Genomic DNA, 18138 nt, shown 5'->3' with positions numbered 1-18138 from the left:
CCCTCTACCCCATTGCCCCCTCTCCCCCATTGCCCCCTCTCCCCCATTCCCCCCCTCTCCCCCATTGCCCCCTCTCCCCCATTGCCCCTCTCCCCCATTCCCCCCGTCTCCCCCGTCTCCCCCGTCTCCCCCGTCTCCCCCCGTCTCCCCCGTTCCCCCCGTCTCCCCCGTTCCCCCCGTCTCCCCCGTTCCCCCCGTCTCCCCCGTTCCCCCCGTCTCCCCCGTTCCACCCCCCTCCCCCGTTCCCCCCCTCTCCCGTTCCCCCCCTCTCCCCCGTTCCCCCCCTCTCCCCCGTTCCCCCCTCTCCCCCATCCCCCCCCTCTCCCCCATCCCCCCCCTCTCCCCCATCCCCCCCTCTCCCCCATCCCCATGCTCCCCCACTTTCTCAGCTCTTCTCTCTCCCTCACTCACTCCCTCCCCCTCTCCAGCCCCTCCCAGGCCTCGCTCAGTGTGCGGGTTAGGAGGAAGGTGGGGTAAGCAGGCGTGTTGGTCTGCGGGAGAGTTGGCAAGTGGGAGCAAGTAGGAAGAATTAGCATTTTACTTTAAATTTAAGATGTATTTTATTTTCAAAGCTATTTGATGTACGAATATGGAAATTGCGTAATGTACGGTGTTTCAAATAGCAGGACATGATGTTAGAATGTTTTTCCTACACCTAACTACAGCTTTTTTATTGGTTACAATAGGAAAATCTGTAAAAATGGTTTCACTTAAAGATGCATTTTTCAGAGAAGCGACCATAGTGTTAAGCTGGAGTTGCTGTTACTTTTTGTGATCTTTTTATAAAAATAACGAATAAATGGATTTATGTAGCGCAATTGAAATACTTTGTAAGTGTAATCAGTGTCCTAATATTGGAAAGCTCACCTGAAAGAGCCAACAAGGCCTTGGTTTAAGGATGATGCCTCTGACAGTGCAGCCCTCCCTCAGCAATGGAGACTGCTTCCAGTTGGACAGAGAGGGCAGCTCCATTAGTTTATCCTAGTTAAGATGGGCTCAAATACGGGGGGTCGATATTCCGCTGCATTTACATTATTTTGTCAGTCCTGAGACAATGCTACGATTTCAGACGTACCAGCCATCCTCACCCGTGAGGAGTTTGGCAGCAACATTCAGCCATTGGAATCCGAATAGGACCCAATGCTGTAAATGCACTGCCTGTCATATTCCTGTCTGTCCGATTTCCCAGAGGAATAAGAAGTGAAGTCTGCCTGCTTTCTGATTACAGATGGGTTATATTCCGCTACATGTCGCATGTCACTATGGAAACGTGAAGATGGTCAACTTCCTGCTGCAGCATAACTCGAAAGTGAATGCCAAGACAAAGGTTGGTACACTTGGACTGACTCCATTTCCAGTCGATCTCACTTGATACCTGTGTCTGCCTAACACCTCCTCTTCTCTTTCCCTCCCTTACTACAGAATGGATACACCCCTCTCCACCAGGCCGCCCAGCAAGGACACACCCACATCATAAACATCCTCCTGCAGAATGGCGCCTCCCCAGACGAAGTCACTGTGGTAAATAACAACTCTGGTTGGGGGTCCTTTTTTTTTCTCCCCCGCATCAGTAAGTGAGTTCCTTCCCCAACTCCAGATAGGTTGCTGCCTAGCAGATGTATTGTCAAACAATCAAAGAGTTGGCGGTTGTGATGCATCTTAACAATTCACTCCCCTCCCGTTAACTAAAGAACAGAGAAAGTTAAAGTTAGAGTTTATTTATTAGTCACAAGGCTTACATTAACACTGCAATGAAGTTACTGTGAAATTCCCCTAGTCGCCACACTCCGCCATCTGTTCGGGTACACTGAGGGAGAATTTAGCATGGCCAATGCACCTAATCAGCACATCTTTCAGACTGCAGGAGGAAACCCACACAGACATGGGGAGAATGTGTCTGTGCAGACTCCATACAGACGGTGACCCAAGATGGGAATCGAACCCAGGTCTCTGGCGCTGTGAGGCAGCAGTGCTAACCACAGTGCCACCGTAGCCCCCATATGATATATCTCTTATATCTGACTGGCATACAGAGCCTTTCTGACGGGAATATGGTCTTTATTGATGGACGATACCTCTGACACCAACTCTTGTATCTCATATGCTTACCATAGGTTAGTGTGTGAAACAGGAAAAGGCTGCAGTCGTGTGTCAAACTCTTTGTGTATAATTGACAATAGTACGCCCTAGAATGATGAGCTTGTGAAATGTAATGTGGGCACGGTGTGCAAGCATTAGCATGTACAACGTCTGTGCAGGAGTCATTGCCTCTCAGGGTTTTGTAAGTGTTGGCAATATTTCGATCAAATGGCGTCCTTTCATAGAGAGACCCCAAAACCCATCCCAGAACGACACACTCAGTGATGATATGCTTCTCATTGAAGCTTCATTGAGAGGAAGCAGGAGCAGAGACAAGTTTTATTCCAGTATAGACCCAACCCGTCACCCTGTGCTCAGCATCAGTAAATGCACCGCCCGCAAGTACAGTCCCTTCATTTGTCCTTTGATCCAATGTCCTATTTTTAAAATCAACAGCTAATTTTCTTTACAATTTGCGCCTGGGTACATGATACAAACTCATTAGTGTGCACCAGTGTCAAGAATGGGAAATGGGCACGTGTTTAGTCAGTAGTGGTGATAGAAGCAGACAGATATAGAGCACAGAAGGCGGTCGGGCTGTGCTGGTTGAAAATGCTGTCCAAATCTTGGTTTGTTGCCCTCTCGGTTACGGCACCTCAAATGCCAATCTAAGTGTTTTATTTTCAAATGTGTTTCTGTCTGTAGCACCCTCTCAGACAGAGTGTTCCAGAACATCACCACCTTCCGAGTGAACAAACTACTCCTCACCTCCCCCCCAATCATTTCCATCATTTACTTTAATCTAAACTCCCCGGTTACCCACCTCTCTCCAGTGGAAATTAGTTTTCCGCTATCCACCCGATCCGCCCACTCTCACTTACAGAAACAAAAAGACAAGAGGGACACCCACCAACCTATCACCCACCTGTCGCTCACTGATGCTGCCCCCTGATTTTTTTATTTGTTGCCAAGTATGTATTTCTCCTGTCATTGCTTATGTCCACACGCTGTCTCCTTGTAGGATTATGATAGGAATGTGGATATTTCCATGTAGCCAATGTGCTGGTGGTTAAATATACGTTCAAGAAACTGGGCTGGAGAGAAAATAGACCAGTAATGGGGCAGTTCCAATGCCTTATTTCAGAAAAATCTGTTAACAAGGAAGATATTCTTTCTCCCTCGCACGGGCGGTCTCCCACACACCGGCCCGCAGTCTCCTGCGGACAATTCACTGTCTCGCATGCACACTCTCCCTCATGCTCCCTTGCACATTTGCACTCACACATACTCTCACTTGTGCTGCCACACTCAGTCTCTCATACTGAATCTCATACACATGTTCTTTGACATTCCCTCTCACACTATCACACAATTGCACTCTTCCCTTTAACTCTCTCACATTCACACACTCTTTGTTATACACTCTCATGTTCCCTTTCTTATGCTTCCTCTGAATCTGTCTCTCTCAAATTCTCTCTCAGGTGCATGCTCCAACCATGCATAACCAACAAAGAACAGAATATGTAGAAGAAAAATGTTCCTGTTTCTCCATGTATGTTTTTACAGACAGTCTATCCGGAGTTGGTGAATAGAGGAATTATTTTTTCGGATTCTGTAACTGTATCTTTTGACCCTTAAAGAGATGTTGTTATTTTTCAGAACTGTGATTTCTTGGGGTGAAGATTGGAATAGTTTCCATTGCAATCTTATTGAAAGTTTTACTTTTCACTGTTATGAGGTCATGCTCTGTTCTTGTTTTTAGAATGGGAACACTGCTTTGGCCATTGCTAAGCGACTCGGTTATATCTCAGTCGTTGATACGTTGAAGGTGGTTACTGAGGAAACCTTAACGACCACAATGGTAAGTTTAGTTTCAGTGTGGCCTCTCTCCATGTCTGTAGCCATAATCATATCGACTATACATTTTGTTTATCTCAGAATCACAAAAGAATCGCAGAATTGTTACAGTGCAGAAGGAGACCATTTGGCCCACCGTGTCTGCACCAGCTCTCCAAATGAGCATCTAGGTTTTGTTCCATTCACCTGTCTTACCTGGTACCCTTCACATTGTTTCTCTGCAAATAATTATCTGATACCCTCTTCGATGCCTCGGTTGAACCTGCCTCCACCAAACTTCCAGCCAGTTCATTCTAGACCCCAACCACTCGTTGTGTGTGAGGTTTTTTTCACCCTCTCCAATACGTTCACATCCTTCCTATAGTGAGGTGCTCAGAACTGTGCACAATATTCCAGCTGAGATGTATAAGTATATTGTTGTATAAGTTCAGCATAATCTCCTTGCTCTTGTACTCTATGCCCCTGTTAATGAAGCCCAGGATACTGTTAGCTTTATTAACTGCTCTCTCCACCTGTCAAGTCACCTTTAATGATTTATGCACTTATACACCCAGGTCCCTCGGCTTCACCATCCCTTTAAGAATTTTACCTCATTTTATATTGACTCTCTGCATTCTTCCTATCAGAATGCATTGCCTCACACTTCTCTACATTAAACTTCATCTGCCACCTATCTGCCCACTCCACCAACTTGTCTGTGTCCTTTTGAAGTCCAGCACTGTCCTCATCACGGTTTACAATGTGTATCATCCACAAACCCTGCACACCAAGATCTAGCTAGATCATTGATATATATCAGGAAAAGCAAGAGTCTCAATACCGACCCTGGGGAGCACCCCTACAAAACTTTCTCCAGCCTGAAAAATATCCATTGAGCTTTGCTCTCTGCTTCCTATTATTCAGCCAATTTTCAAATTGCTGCTGTCTCTTTTATTCCACGAGCTATAACTTCTCTCACAAGTCTGTTGTGCGACACTGTATCGAATGCTTTTTGGAAGTCCAAGTACATCAACAGCATTACCCTATCCACACTTTCCGTTATCTTCTTAAAAAAACTCCAGCAAGTTAGTTAAACAAGATTTTTCCTTAAGAAATCGATGCTGGCTCTTCATAATCAACCCACATTTTTCCATGTGACGGCTAATTCTATCCCGAACAATGGTTTCACAAACTTTTCCCACCAGAGAGGTTAAACTGACTGACCTGTAATTGCTGGGCTTATCCTTACAACCCCTTTTGAACAAGGACGTGCTGTTTGTAATTCTCCGGCACCTCCCCGCAGTCTAGAGAAGACCGGAAGATTATGGCCACCATCCCCACAATTTCCGTTCTCACTTCCTTCAATATTGTTGGATGCATCTCATCCAGACCCGGTGCCTTGTCAACTTTCAGTACGAACAGTCTATTCAACAATTCCTTCTTACTAATTTTGAACCCTTGTAGTGACAGAGTTTCCTCATCTGTCGCTGTGGCCTGGATAGTATCTACCTCCTTGATAAAGTTGGATGAAAAATATCCATTTCATACCTCTGCCTCACTGTGTAAATGTCTACGGCATCATCTTAAATGGTGCAGTTGAATTGTAATTAACTGCCCTGATCTGATTGTCTCTAAAACACTCCCTTTTTCCACAGTCTGTGACAGAAAAGCATAAACTAAATGTTCCCGAAACTATGAACGAGGTTCTGGATGTATCGGATGATGAAGGTAAAGGAAATAACTTTAAACTATTCTTTCTAAAACTATCCCTGCTGGCCTGTTGGGGGGAGGGTTGGGGGTGCTGTGGGAGTGGGGTGGGGTGGGGGGGGGGGGGGGGGAGAGTGGTGGGGGCTGTACCCCAATTTCTAATTTCCATCTTCCCAACTGGCAGCACGCACCTGTTAATTTACTCTGCACAACATTCTAAAGACTTCTTATCAATGAAGGAAATCGATATCATTCTGGGCAAGGTTTTGTTCTCCTGTGTTCCTCTTTCGAGAACAGACCATACGGCCAGGTTTCATTACATCCGTGTTGTCGTTTAGACTTGCGTATAATGACCATTGAGGTTGAAAACTGTTCACCAAAGGCCCTGCCCGGTGTCCTGTCAGGAGGAGCCAGGCCCAATCCCCGGCTGGTGCTGCTTGCCTCTCTGGTAATGGGTCTAGTTTGAGTAAGAGAAGGCTTCAGCACCCCTGGCCAAAGGGATGGGAAATTCTCCATCAACCCCCACTCTTTGTAACCATTCAGTCAGCACTTGCTGGCCACTGCAGAACCCTGGGTGGTGAGCAAGAACCAGGGCATGAACTCTGGCTGTGGTGCATTCAACATTCCTGTAGTACATCAAGGCTGGCTGACCAAGCTCTCACGCCGAAAGTGGTTACATTCCACAGTGAAGTTGTGCCAGTAACTGTGGGGCTGTATGCGATAGGAAGCAGTGACTTCAGGGGAGGGAGAGAAAATGGGTGGCGGGGGGGAGGAAATTTTCTATAATTTCTTGACCTCCTCAGCAGATTTCTGTGACGTCATCTCCCCTCCTTATCCTCCAAATGCTCCTGTTCCCCCATTCCCAAGTCATCCTTTTCACCCCATCTATATACCTCTGTCTTGCTCTCTCTCTCGATGACCATCCCTGTTCCTCTTTCTTTATATCCTTTTTTTTATATCTTTGTCCTTTGTGTCCTTGCCTCTCACTTTCTAGATGTCCTTACCTCCTACGCTGTGCTTTGGTCCCTCCCTTTTTCTCTGTCCCTGTCTCTTTCCCTCATCCTTTCGCTGCATATCCCTGTCCCTCTGTCTCTCTGCCCGTCTTTCTCTGTCCTTTCCTGAATATTACTCCCTGATCTTTCGCCCAGCGTGAGCTTTCTCTGCTTGTCTCTCTGTTACAGTTTCCACTTTGTTGGTGACCTTGATACCTAAGATAGTCTTTCAAAATCTGATGTTCCCAGTAGCTCTTTAAGATAACAACCTGAGTTCTCAAAGCGTCATTTACCCAATGTTAAATCCAGTGAATACTTTCTTCATTGACCACGCTGCGCTCTGTGCTTTACACACTCTAGCCTGTTGTTAAGTGAAAGAGGGTTGAAATGAATTTGGTAATGTCTGGTAATGTTTGGCAATCTTTATTCAAACCACACAGTTCATAAAGCCAGCGTTCCTGAAAGTGTCAGTGAAGCTGACTACTTGTCAGATGCCGATGAAGGTACTTGTTCTTTATTTACTGTGATGATTTAACCAAGTTAACGTTTCCGTGTTTGAAGCCATTACTAACGCACTGACACTACTTCCATTCTGGCTGCCCCGCTTGCTGTGCCTGAAACTCTGCAAACCCTTAACCTGAATGTGTGGAGGGGCTGACTGGGGTCTTACTGGGTGCAAACTGGCCAGACTGCTTGATGGTGCTGAGGGGAGAACTTGAACTGTGGGAAAGCTGGAACTCCAGTTAACAAACCTTTATATTCAAGCGGATCATTCCATCTCAGCATTGATTCCATGCTTTTTTGTACAGGGATGTGAGCAGAAAAGACTGGAGTTTACAGATATTTCACTGAAATGTGTTCTACTCCCAGTCACCCAATAGAGAAACGACCAGTGTTCGCTTTGCGCTTTGGAATGTTATCTAGGCTGGCGTGTTTGGTAGAGTGAATTTAAACAAACATGATGCTGAAAGTAATTCTTTCAGGCTCAAACTCACCTGAAACCACGTGACACAACTCCCTTAATTTGACTATTTCCCATAGTTCAGAATTTGCCAGACTTTGGAGAGTTCCGAACTTGACTATTCCTCAAGAACCAAAGGTCGTTACTAGGAGAGAACATGGTAATATGTGGCAATGGTGCATCACCAGCGACATGTCACCCTCTCCGGCCTGGTTGGGAGGCCTGAAGCAAGTCTGAATTTGAGCCTCAGGCCTATCGTGCATTGGTTGGGCTCAATATGCCTGACTGGAGTCCACTGGCCCGTGTTCAGGAGATGAATGTTGTGCGATTCGCAGCCCTAAGATCCTGGAACAGGAAGCAGCAATGGGAACCTTGGACTAGAATTGGCCCTGTGACTGCTTCAAACGTTGCAATTCTTTACTTGCAAGTGGGCCTAAGATAGACACTGGGGCCTCCATTTGTGTATGTCAGGAGTCTAACACCATTTTTAACGGATTGCCAGGAACTTCGGAATTGTGATCTAACCAATTTAGGGTAGCACATCTTTCAGGCATCGTTGGGATGCAGGACCCTGACAGTTGCCTCTATTGTGGCCACTTAATGCCTGTAAAACAGGCACAAAGAGGTTCCAATTTCTACTCCGAGATCTGCAATTGGAATCCTTTTTTTAATTCATTTTACGGGACGGGAGCATCGCTGGCTGGGTCAGCATTTATTGCCCATTCCTAACTGTCCTCCATTTCAGAGGACATTTAAGAGTCAACCACATTGCTGTGGCTCTGGAGTCATATGTAGGCCAGACCATGTAAGGGCGGCAGATTTCCTTCCCTAAAGGACATTAGTGAGCCAGATGGGTTTTTGCGATGATTGACAATGGTGTCATGGTTATCATTAGACTTTTAATTCCAGATTTTATTGAATTCAAATTCAAATTTCACCATCTGCCATGGTGGGATTCGAACCCGGACCCCAGATCTTGCTCTTGGTCTCTGGATTTCTAATCCAGCGATAACCACTGCACCACCACTTCAGGGACTTAAGATGCCGAGAAAAAGAAGGCTGGGTTATGAGGAAAGATTGTCCTCCATGGGATTTCACAAACTAGATTGAAGGAGGATGGGCGGGGAGGGGGGCGGGGGGGTGATTGTTGCTCTCAGGATCTTTGAGATCTGGGGAACTTGGTTCCCAATAAGTCCTTCTGTCAGGCACAGGGTTCAAGAATGAGAGGAGGCAGTTTAAGAATGTCACAGGAAAATTGGAAAGTCAAGCATTTTTTTGTTGAAAGATGATAGAACAGCAAAGTAGATCAGCAGCAAGAGTGGAATGAATTTGTGCTAGAAAGGAGGGTGCAGGGCTATTCATGCCCAAATCACAGTAAGGAACCGGATAGGTGTTTTGGAAGGGTACTCAGAATATTCCAAATTTTAACTCGCTTCCCCTACTCCTCCTGGTACTATGTCTTCTGAGGGCATTGGCAACATGGACTTCCATTCGATTGGTCAGCGGTTATGCTTGGGAAAGTACTACAGTGGTTTGCCTTTGTCTTCTGCAGTATGGCTGACCGGAAAACTCTCTCTCCCTTACCGCCTGCCACCAGCCATATTGGACAGAGTTCCAGGCCTGTTTGGCCACATTATGAATTCACCTTTTGAAGGGGGACTTGAACCCAGAGCTTCTGGTCCAGAAATGAGGATGCTACCACTGCACCACCATGGCCTCCTCCCCTTCCCACCTCCTAAAATAGACTGACAGTGTTATGATTCAGGTCAGAAACTCCAAAGTGTTTTATGGAGCCCACCTGGATCATAAGTTTTGCATCTTGAATTTGGTTAGGATAAGCATGAGATGTTTCACCTCGGGTATGATTCAAGTGACCCACTGGGGAGCTTTTATCAAACAAAGTTTATTTTAGAATATAGTTAACATGTATTGTAAGAAAATTAGCAAGAACTCTTATCAATTACAAACAAGAAACAAAACAACCACTATAATGTATAACCCTTAACAATGATATCTAATGTGTTCCAATCAAAACCAAAACCTTCCATAGACAAAACTCTTTAAACAAGTTCAACACAGCAAAGACTAATGCTCCTGTGATACCGGAATTGAGTCCTTTGGTTGACGTCTGCAATTCTCTGGATACACCCAGAACAGTTTGAAGTCAGAACAGCTTCCCAGAATCCTAGGTAGACTCTGGTCAAGCCACCAATAGCAGATTTTCTACTCCAGGAAGGCTTTCAGCTAACCCACAGCATTTCCAAAACCAGGGAGAGAGAGACTTTTCAGCTTGCTGTCCCTTCTAAAACTCAAACCTGCAACTCCAAACTGAAAATTAAAAAAAATTCCTATCACCCTGCCCTGCCAACCAGTTTTTCTCTGAACAATAAACATCCCAGTAAAAATAAACAAACCCCCATTTAAGCAGCAATAAAAGGACATCTCCGGTCAAGCCAGTGCCTTAATGACATCAACTAAGGCTGTGAGCTGAGAAACACTGAAGCGGGGAGAGCTGCAGAGATCATGATTTAAAAAAAACTTTCTTAAAGGTATATTAACATCACAACAGTTTTTCCTGAGGTTTGTGAACTTCTAATTGAATTGCAGGGATATCTGTTTTGAGAATGTGCGGATTGTGCAGTTGTGCTGCAGAATGACTCAGTTACAAAGTAGGGCATCTTGTTCAGGTGACAAGGTGCGGTTATTTCTCCCCAACACTGGTATAGAGTGTTGCCAGGGCAATTTTAATGGGAGGGTGTGGCTTCCAAATGAAGAGAGGAAGTAAATCACCGAGGCGCACACTGTCCATGGCTAAAGGATCCAGATGGAAATGGGGAAAAGGGTTGACCGAAAGGAAAACAAACAGGTAATGCATGTATATATTTCTGCAATGTAGCATGTACAGAACGGATATATGCTAACAATCTTAACAGTGCAGTATTAAAAATAAAGATAGGCTTAGCAGATTGTATTGTACAATTGGTTGGAACAAGCAGGTACACGCGGAAGGAATTCACAGAGCGACATAACAGAGGAATTTTCACAAGTGGTGACCACTGATCAACAGGGACACTTCAGAAACAGCTCAGATTAGTAGATCATGGTTTAAACCAGGAACATCTCTCTGAATCTTCCTCATGTTGTTCCAGAGTTTTTGGCTTCAGTTCATGTGGAGAGTAATTTTACAGATAGCCATGAAGGAGGGGCATAAATTCTTCTGCATCCTTGGCCGCTCCTACCTTCTCCAGCCCTGTGACCCTGCAAGAACCCTGCTTCCCTCCAATTCTGGCCTGTTGCACACCATTGACTTCCTTCACCTACCATTGGCTGCAGAACCCTAAGCTCTGGAATTGCCTCAACCTCTTCACCTCTCCAATTCTCCTTCTTCAAGACACTGTTAAAACCAACTATTTTGACCAGCCAATGGCTGCCATCCTAATGTCACCTTCTGTGGCTCAGCTCCAATGTTTGGTTGTCTGATTCATTGTCTGTAGCTAGCTGTAGCCCATGAGAGGCGTCAGCATCTCTCTGTTCACTGCGAATCTGGACAACACTGCCATTCCTCCCTCTGTCTCGGTTCTGGTGTTATCCACCCCTCCTGTCCTTCTCCAGCCTGATCTGTTCTTCCCTGTTATTGCACCTTCTGTTGTCACCAATACTTGACTCTTACTCCACCTTTTGCAATGATCGTACTTTCTCAGTTTCCACTTCTTCATTTCAACCCAAAGCCCATGAGAAGCTAGAACGCCTGTGTTCCTTTTTGATTATGCGGCTCTGAGTGCCTTGGGGTGTTTCACTGCATTAAGATGCTATATAAATGCACCTCTTTGTTGCCACTGTTCTATTCTCAGACACATCCATGGACATGATGAAAGGTTGGCCACATATAGTTGAAGCAGTAGGGCAGGTTACCATAAGATATAGGAGCAGAATTAGGCCATTTGGCCCATCGAGTCTGCTCGCCCATTCAATCATGGCTGATATGTTTCTCAACCCCATTCTCCCGCCTTTTCCCCATAAGCTGTGACCCCCTGACCAATCAATAACCTATCTATCTCTGTCTCAAATACGCTCAATGACTTGGTTTCCACAGCCTCTGCGACATTGAGTTCCACAGATTCACCAGCCTTTGGCTGAAGAAGTTCCTCATCTCGGTTCTAAAGGGTCGTCCCTTCACTCTGAGGCTGTGCCCTCGGATCGTAGACTCTCCTACTAATGGAAACATCTTCCCCACGTCCACTCTATCCAGGCCTTTCAGTATTCTGTAAGTTTCAATGAGATTCTCCCCTTATCCTTCTAAAAGCCTTACAAAAGTCAACTGACAAGCTGCATAATGTATAGAAGGCATACCAGGAGACAGTAGCATTCATTGTGTTCACAGGGGCAGCTGGTTGGCATTCCCTTGGGCACACCTTCACCAGGTCTTGTCATGATGCCATTCTCCACACCTGTGAAACCCCTCGGCTGCAAGTGATTCTGGCACAGGATCGCCTGAGCACTGCTGGAGGCCGGGACTGGATGGAGCATCTCCCTGAGATATAGCAGCCTCGTTAGGGTGTACTTGAACCCTGGCCCCATTGCTGGGCACTCCCTCAACTGATGCCCATGGGAGACCTCTAGCGAACAGACAGACTGCTCCCTGAATCTCCAAAGGCCGTCAGGAGGCGAATAGTGTGCTTGAACGCTCTGTCTCAGTTATAGCAGTGTGAACACTGAGCAGACATACTGGGTGGGATTTTACAGTCTCACTCGATCTGACACCGTAAAATCCAGCCCTGTCCGTCCCTCACCCGCTCCGATTCCGTGGCGGGCGGGACGGTAGAATTCCGGTGACTGTCTCTCAGGGCTCAGCTGTCCACAGCCTTCTCTATGATGGACCACAGTTCCAATAAGGGAGTGTGCATGACTGCGGCTAATGAAACCCCCACAACCGCAAATCGTTTAGTGTGTTGTCCACGCTACCAAATGACCCCAAAAAACAATGGTGCTTTGATAGCAACCTATTCCTAGTAACCTAGTTCACCAGACTGATTTCTGGGATGGTAGAATTGTCATATGAGGAAAGATTGGGTCCACTGGGCCTGTATTCACTGGAATTTAGAAGAATAAGGGGGGAACTCATTGAAATGTATAAAATTCTGACAGGGTTGGACGTACTGATTGCATGGATGAGGTTCCCCCTGGTGTTGGGGGTGTCTTGAACAAGGGGTCATGGTCTCAGGATATGGAACAGGCCATTTAGGAATGAGATGGGAAGAAATTTCTTCACTAAGGATGGTGAACCTGTGGAATTCTCTCTCACAGAAGGCTGTGGAGGCCACCTCACTGAATATATCTAAGAAGGAAATCAAGTGAAGTAGCATGGGGAGAACACTGGAGTGTAGCACTGAGGTAGAAAAAGATTAGCCATGATCATATTAGACGGCGAAACAGGCTCAAAGGGCCAAATGGCCAACTCCTGCTCCTATTATCAACGCTTACATCGAATCTTGGCAGGTCTGAATCCATGCACTCTGGTACTAAGGGATTGAGGTGAGGTGGACGTTTAACCAGTGGCGGCTTGATGCTGCAATAGTCTGCCATGCATACTCAATAATTCACATAATGCACTCTCCTCACGGGGATGCCTATACTTACATTGATGCTTCTATTCCACGCCTTAAAGTGCTGGATTCTTCTGAAACTCTGAAAGCAACAATTGGTTCTCTTCATTTGTCCATGGAATGTGAATGTCGCAGGTTAGGCCAGCATTAGTTCCCAGTCCCTTATTCCCTTGTAAAGGTGGGTAAGCCACTACCTTGAACAGCTGCAGTCCATGCGGTGTGGGTGCACCCACAGTGCTGTTAGCAAGGGAGTTCCAAATTTTGATCCAGCGACAGTGAAAGATCAGTGACATATTTCCAAGTCAGGATGCATCAGCTGCTCTTGTTCTTCCAGGTGGTAGAGACCGCAGGTTTGGAAAGTGCTGTCAAAGGAATCTTGGTGAGTTCTTGCAGTGCATCTTGTCGATGGTACACACGGCTGACACTGTGCATCAGTGATGAAGGGAGAGAATGTTTGAGCTGCTGGATGGGATATCTTTCAAGTGGGCTGCTTTGATGGTATCAAGCTTCTTGAGTGTTGTTGGAGCTGCAGCAAGTTAAATATGTGGTGCAGCTTTGCAGAGTGTTGCTTCTGTACTGGAGCTTGCATGACCTCCGCTGCCCAAGCTTCCAGCACTGTCAAGTCAGCCTTTAACCTTGTTCTGCCTCGATTCATTACACACACGCACGCCACACTCTCTCTCTCACACACTTTCACACACACTCTCTCTCTCACACACATACTCTCTCTCACACACACACTCTCTCACTCTCTCTCTCACACACACACACACACTCTCACTCACTCCCACACACCACATGCTCGATCTCATTCACTTTCAGTATGTCATGTGACCCACAATTCTGGCCTGGTGTGGAAAATGACTGAACTCCCTAAAAGTTGAACAGAGAGAGAGATCAAACTCCTGAGACATCCTGAACTGTGGTGCTAAAGTCAGCAAGAGCAGACCCCACTGATTTTTCTTTTCAAGAAAGGGTATGGGGAATTCAGCAACCAGGTAGTGCATAAGTTCCCCCAACAGCACATGATAAATGACCAAATCATTGATTTTGCTGATGCTGTTTGAGGGATAAATATTGGCCAGGACACTGGGCAGAACTTCCCTGCATTTCTCTGAATGCTGATCTGGGATCTTTCGTCCCCATTTTGGGGGGAAAACAGGGCTCCAGTTTAATGTCTCATTTGAAGGACAGCACCCCTGACAGTGCAGCACTCCTCCAAGTACTGTACTCGATTGTCAGACAAAATTACATGCTCGAGTCTATGAAGTGGGACTTGAACCCATGACCTTCTGAGTCAGAGGCAAAAGTGCTATGATTGAGTCACAGCTGACACATTGACTGTGGCGACTGGACTGTCCGATGGAGTTTTTAATGAACCAAGTGACAGATGAGATTTTCAACCTCTCGAGCTGCCAGCTACATCGATTCTGGCACAGTGCTGCACAAGGGCGGCTGGTCCATTCCACTTGGCTGCAGATACAAGAAGCCTACCTTCTTTAAGTATTTGTTGACTTTCTGTGTCAGCCATGGCTCAGTTGGCAGCACTCTCGTCTCTGGAATAGAAGGTTCTGGATTCAAGTCCCACCCCACCCCAAGGCTTGAGCACAGAAATCAAGGTTGACACTGCAGTGCAATACAGAGGAAGTTGGAAGTGGCTTCTTCCTTTGGTTAAGCTTGGGTCCCATCAACAGTGGCTATAAAAGATCCCAGAGCACAATTTCCAAGAAGATCAGGTGTTGTGATCAATATTTATCCCAAAAATCAACATAATCATAGAAATCATAGAAACCCTACAGTACAGAAAGAGGCCATTCGGCCCATCGAATCTGCACCGACCACAATCCCACCCAGGCCCTACTCCCATATCCCTACATATTTACCTACTAATCCCTCTAACCTATGCATCTCAGGACACTAAGGGCAATTTTTAGCATAGCCAATCAACCTAACCCGCACATCTTTGGACTGTGGGAGGAAACCGGAGCACCCGGAGGAAACCCACGCAGACAGGTGCAAACTCCACTCAGAGTGGTAAGGGTGTGGAATGCCCTGCCTGCAGCAGTAGTGGACTCGCCAACATTAAAGGCATTTAAATGGTCATTGGATAAACATATGGATGATATTGGAATAGTGTAGGTTAGATGGGCTTTAGATTGGTTTCACAGGTCGGCGCAACATCGAGGGCCGAAGGGCCTGTACTGCACTGTAATGTTCTATGTTCCACACAGACAGTGACCCGAAACCAGATTTGAACCTGGGTCCCTGGCGCTGTGAGGCAGCAGTGCTAACCACTGTGCCACCCATTACTTGGTCACTGTTGTGTTGCTGAGTGTGGGAGGCTGTCTTACACAAATTGGCCACCATGTGTCCTACATTGCAACAGGGGCTACACTACAAAAGCACTTTCATTGACTGTAAAGTGCTGTGACACATCTAGTGGTCATGGAAAACCCTATATAAATGCACAAATTTGTTTTATTGCTGTTTCCTACAGCTAGTTTGTTGAGCACTGGCTGTATTTTTCACTCAAATGTATCGCCAATGCTAACTCCAGCCCCACAGTGATATATCTGCCAACACATCAACCCATGCATCGCTCACTAAATTTACTACTGTGGCAATACTTCAGAATCTTTCTGTTCATTTAACTCTTTAATATGAACTCTGATCCAAAGTATAAAACATTTCAATTTGATTGCATGGCTGTTGAAGATTGCCAGTGTTGTCATTTGGACTGGCATGAACAAACAAGAAATGGCTTTTTCCTTCACCTTTCATGGTGTCTGAATCTTATTTGAAAGAGTGGAAAGTTCAGAGCAGTGTTACACATGGGGAAATGGCAATTCCTATGTGAAATCCATCACTGTTTATTTCAGCTTATTTTATTCCTAAAGTAAGAGAGAATTACATCCCTGGGGAATCGGCACACACTGGTTATAAGTTGACGTTACACAGAGTATCGTTTTATCTCAGATACTTCGATGGTATCGGAAACCACTTTGACAAAGACTAGTTTTTGTTTTGTTAGATCTGGCTTGTTCATGGCCCATTTAAATCCAGTCACAAAACTACAGGATACAAAGTTCTTGGTGCGTGGAAGGGTGAACTCGGACGGAATGACAACTGGGACCAGGAATTTGGTGTGATACTAGGATTCCGTGGAGTTTTCTCGTAGGAATGCTGCTTTCCAAATCTTTGTGTTTGGGGGATTCCTGGGCTACTATCGGTACACGTAGCTTAATTCTGTAGCAAGTATCTCACCTCCTGGGTCCCCAAAGCCTACGCACTATCTGCAAGGTATATGTCAGGAGTGCGATGGAATATTCTCCAGTTGCCTGGATGGGTGCAGCTCCAACAGCACTCGAGAAGCTCAACACCATCCAGGACAAAGCCACCCATTTGATTGGCATCCCATCCACCACCCTAAACATTCACTCCCTCCACCACCGATGCGCAGTAGCAGCAGTGTGTACAGTCTACATGATTCACTGCAGCTACTCACCAAGGCTCCTTTGACAGCACCTTCCAAATCCCGACCTCTACCACCTCGAAGGACAAGGGCAGCAGATGCATGGGAATACCGTCACCTGCACGTTCCTCTTCAAGCTTCACACCTACCTGACTTGGAGCTACATTGCTGCTTTTTTCACTGTTCTTGGAACTCCCTTCCTTAACAACACTGTGGGTGTACCTACACCACATGGACTGCAGTGGGTTCAAGAAGGTGGCTCACCATCAACTTCTCGAGGGCAATAGGAATGGGGAGTAAATTATGATTTAATTTAGTGACACCCACATTCCCCTTGAAAGAGTAAAAGAAAGGCTGTGCTTTTTGGTGAGGTAAGAGCAAGGATCGAGGGGGGTAATGCAGTTGATGTGGTGAATATGAACTTCCATAAGGCCTTTGATGAAGTAACATGGGCCATGGTGAGGTCCATAGGATGAAAGAGAAAATGTTAGCAAAGTTAACTGAGTGACAGTAAACAGAGAGTGTTGTGAGGAGTTGTTTTCCAGAATGGAGGTGGGGATACCACGGCCTTCGCCAGGCGTCGGGACGAGGACCATTGCTTTCCATGATATACACCATGGAAAATACTTTGCACTGTGGGGTGGACAATGATGGGCTTCAGGAGGTCATAGACAGGTCGGTGGGCTGGGCAGACATGTGACAGATACAATTGAATTTAACAAAGAGAAGTGTGAAGTGATATATTTTGGTAGGAAGAATGAGGAGAAGCATTATAAACTAAAAGGTACCATTTTGAAAGGGGGTCAGGAACAGGGGTTATATGTGCACAAATCGTCGAAGGTGGCAGGGCAGATTGAGAAAGTGGGTGGAAAGTCATATGGGACCCTGACCTTTATAAATCAAGGCACAGAGTACAAAAGCAAGGAGGATATGGGGAACCTTTATTAAAAAAACTGGACAAGCCTTAACTGGAATTACTGTACCCACAGCACAGTGGCACAGAGGTTAGCACCGCTGCCTCACAGTGCCGGGGACCTGGGTTCGATTCCCGTCTTGGGTCACTGTCTGTGTAGAGTCTGCACGTTCTCCCTGTGTCTGAGTGGATTTCCTCCGGATGCTCTGGTTTCCTCCCACAATCCAAAGATGTGTAGGATTGGCCGTGCTCAATTGTCCCTTAGTGTCCAAAGATGTGTAAATTAGGGGGATTAGCGGGGTGAATACGTGGGGTTACAGGAATAGGACCTGGGTGGGATGCTCAGTCGGAGAGTTGGTGCAGACTCGATGGGCCGAATGGTCCCCTCCTGCACTGTAGGGATTCTATGCGATGATTCTTCTATGGTTCTGGGCCCCAGGCTTTAGGAAGGGTCTTGGAGAGGATGCAGAAAATTAACTAAAATGGTTTGAGGATGAGTGACTCAGTTATGAGGATTGATTGGAGAAACTGAGAGTGTTCCCCTTGGAAAAGAGGAGGCTGAGAGATGATTTGAT

The 18138-nt window shown here is 46.1% G+C and overlaps 1 protein-coding gene across 1 annotated transcript in view; it reads left to right on the top strand.

The window, feature by feature from the left end:
- Positions 1 to 1232: 1232 nt before the first annotated feature.
- LOC144488517 (ankyrin-3-like) overlaps positions 1233 to 18138 on the top strand; it is a gene marked incomplete at its 3' end in the record, with an annotated part of 74560 nt that continues 57654 nt past the window's right edge. The window contains exons 1-6 of the mRNA XM_078206564.1: positions 1233 to 1327; positions 1423 to 1521; positions 3842 to 3940; positions 5571 to 5643; positions 7055 to 7117; positions 13513 to 13557. Coding sequence (XP_078062690.1) covers positions 1277 to 1327; positions 1423 to 1521; positions 3842 to 3940; positions 5571 to 5643; positions 7055 to 7117; positions 13513 to 13557 — 430 coding nt within the window. The remainder of the gene's footprint in view (positions 1328 to 1422; positions 1522 to 3841; positions 3941 to 5570; positions 5644 to 7054; positions 7118 to 13512; positions 13558 to 18138) is intronic.

Source organism: Mustelus asterias, unplaced genomic scaffold (genome assembly GCF_964213995.1).
Source record: "Mustelus asterias unplaced genomic scaffold, sMusAst1.hap1.1 HAP1_SCAFFOLD_1627, whole genome shotgun sequence".
In the NCBI taxonomy this organism is placed as follows: Eukaryota; Metazoa; Chordata; class Chondrichthyes; order Carcharhiniformes; family Triakidae; genus Mustelus; species Mustelus asterias.
Note: the sequence above shows the minus strand (reverse complement) of the source record. Positions and strands in the feature narration are given on the sequence as shown.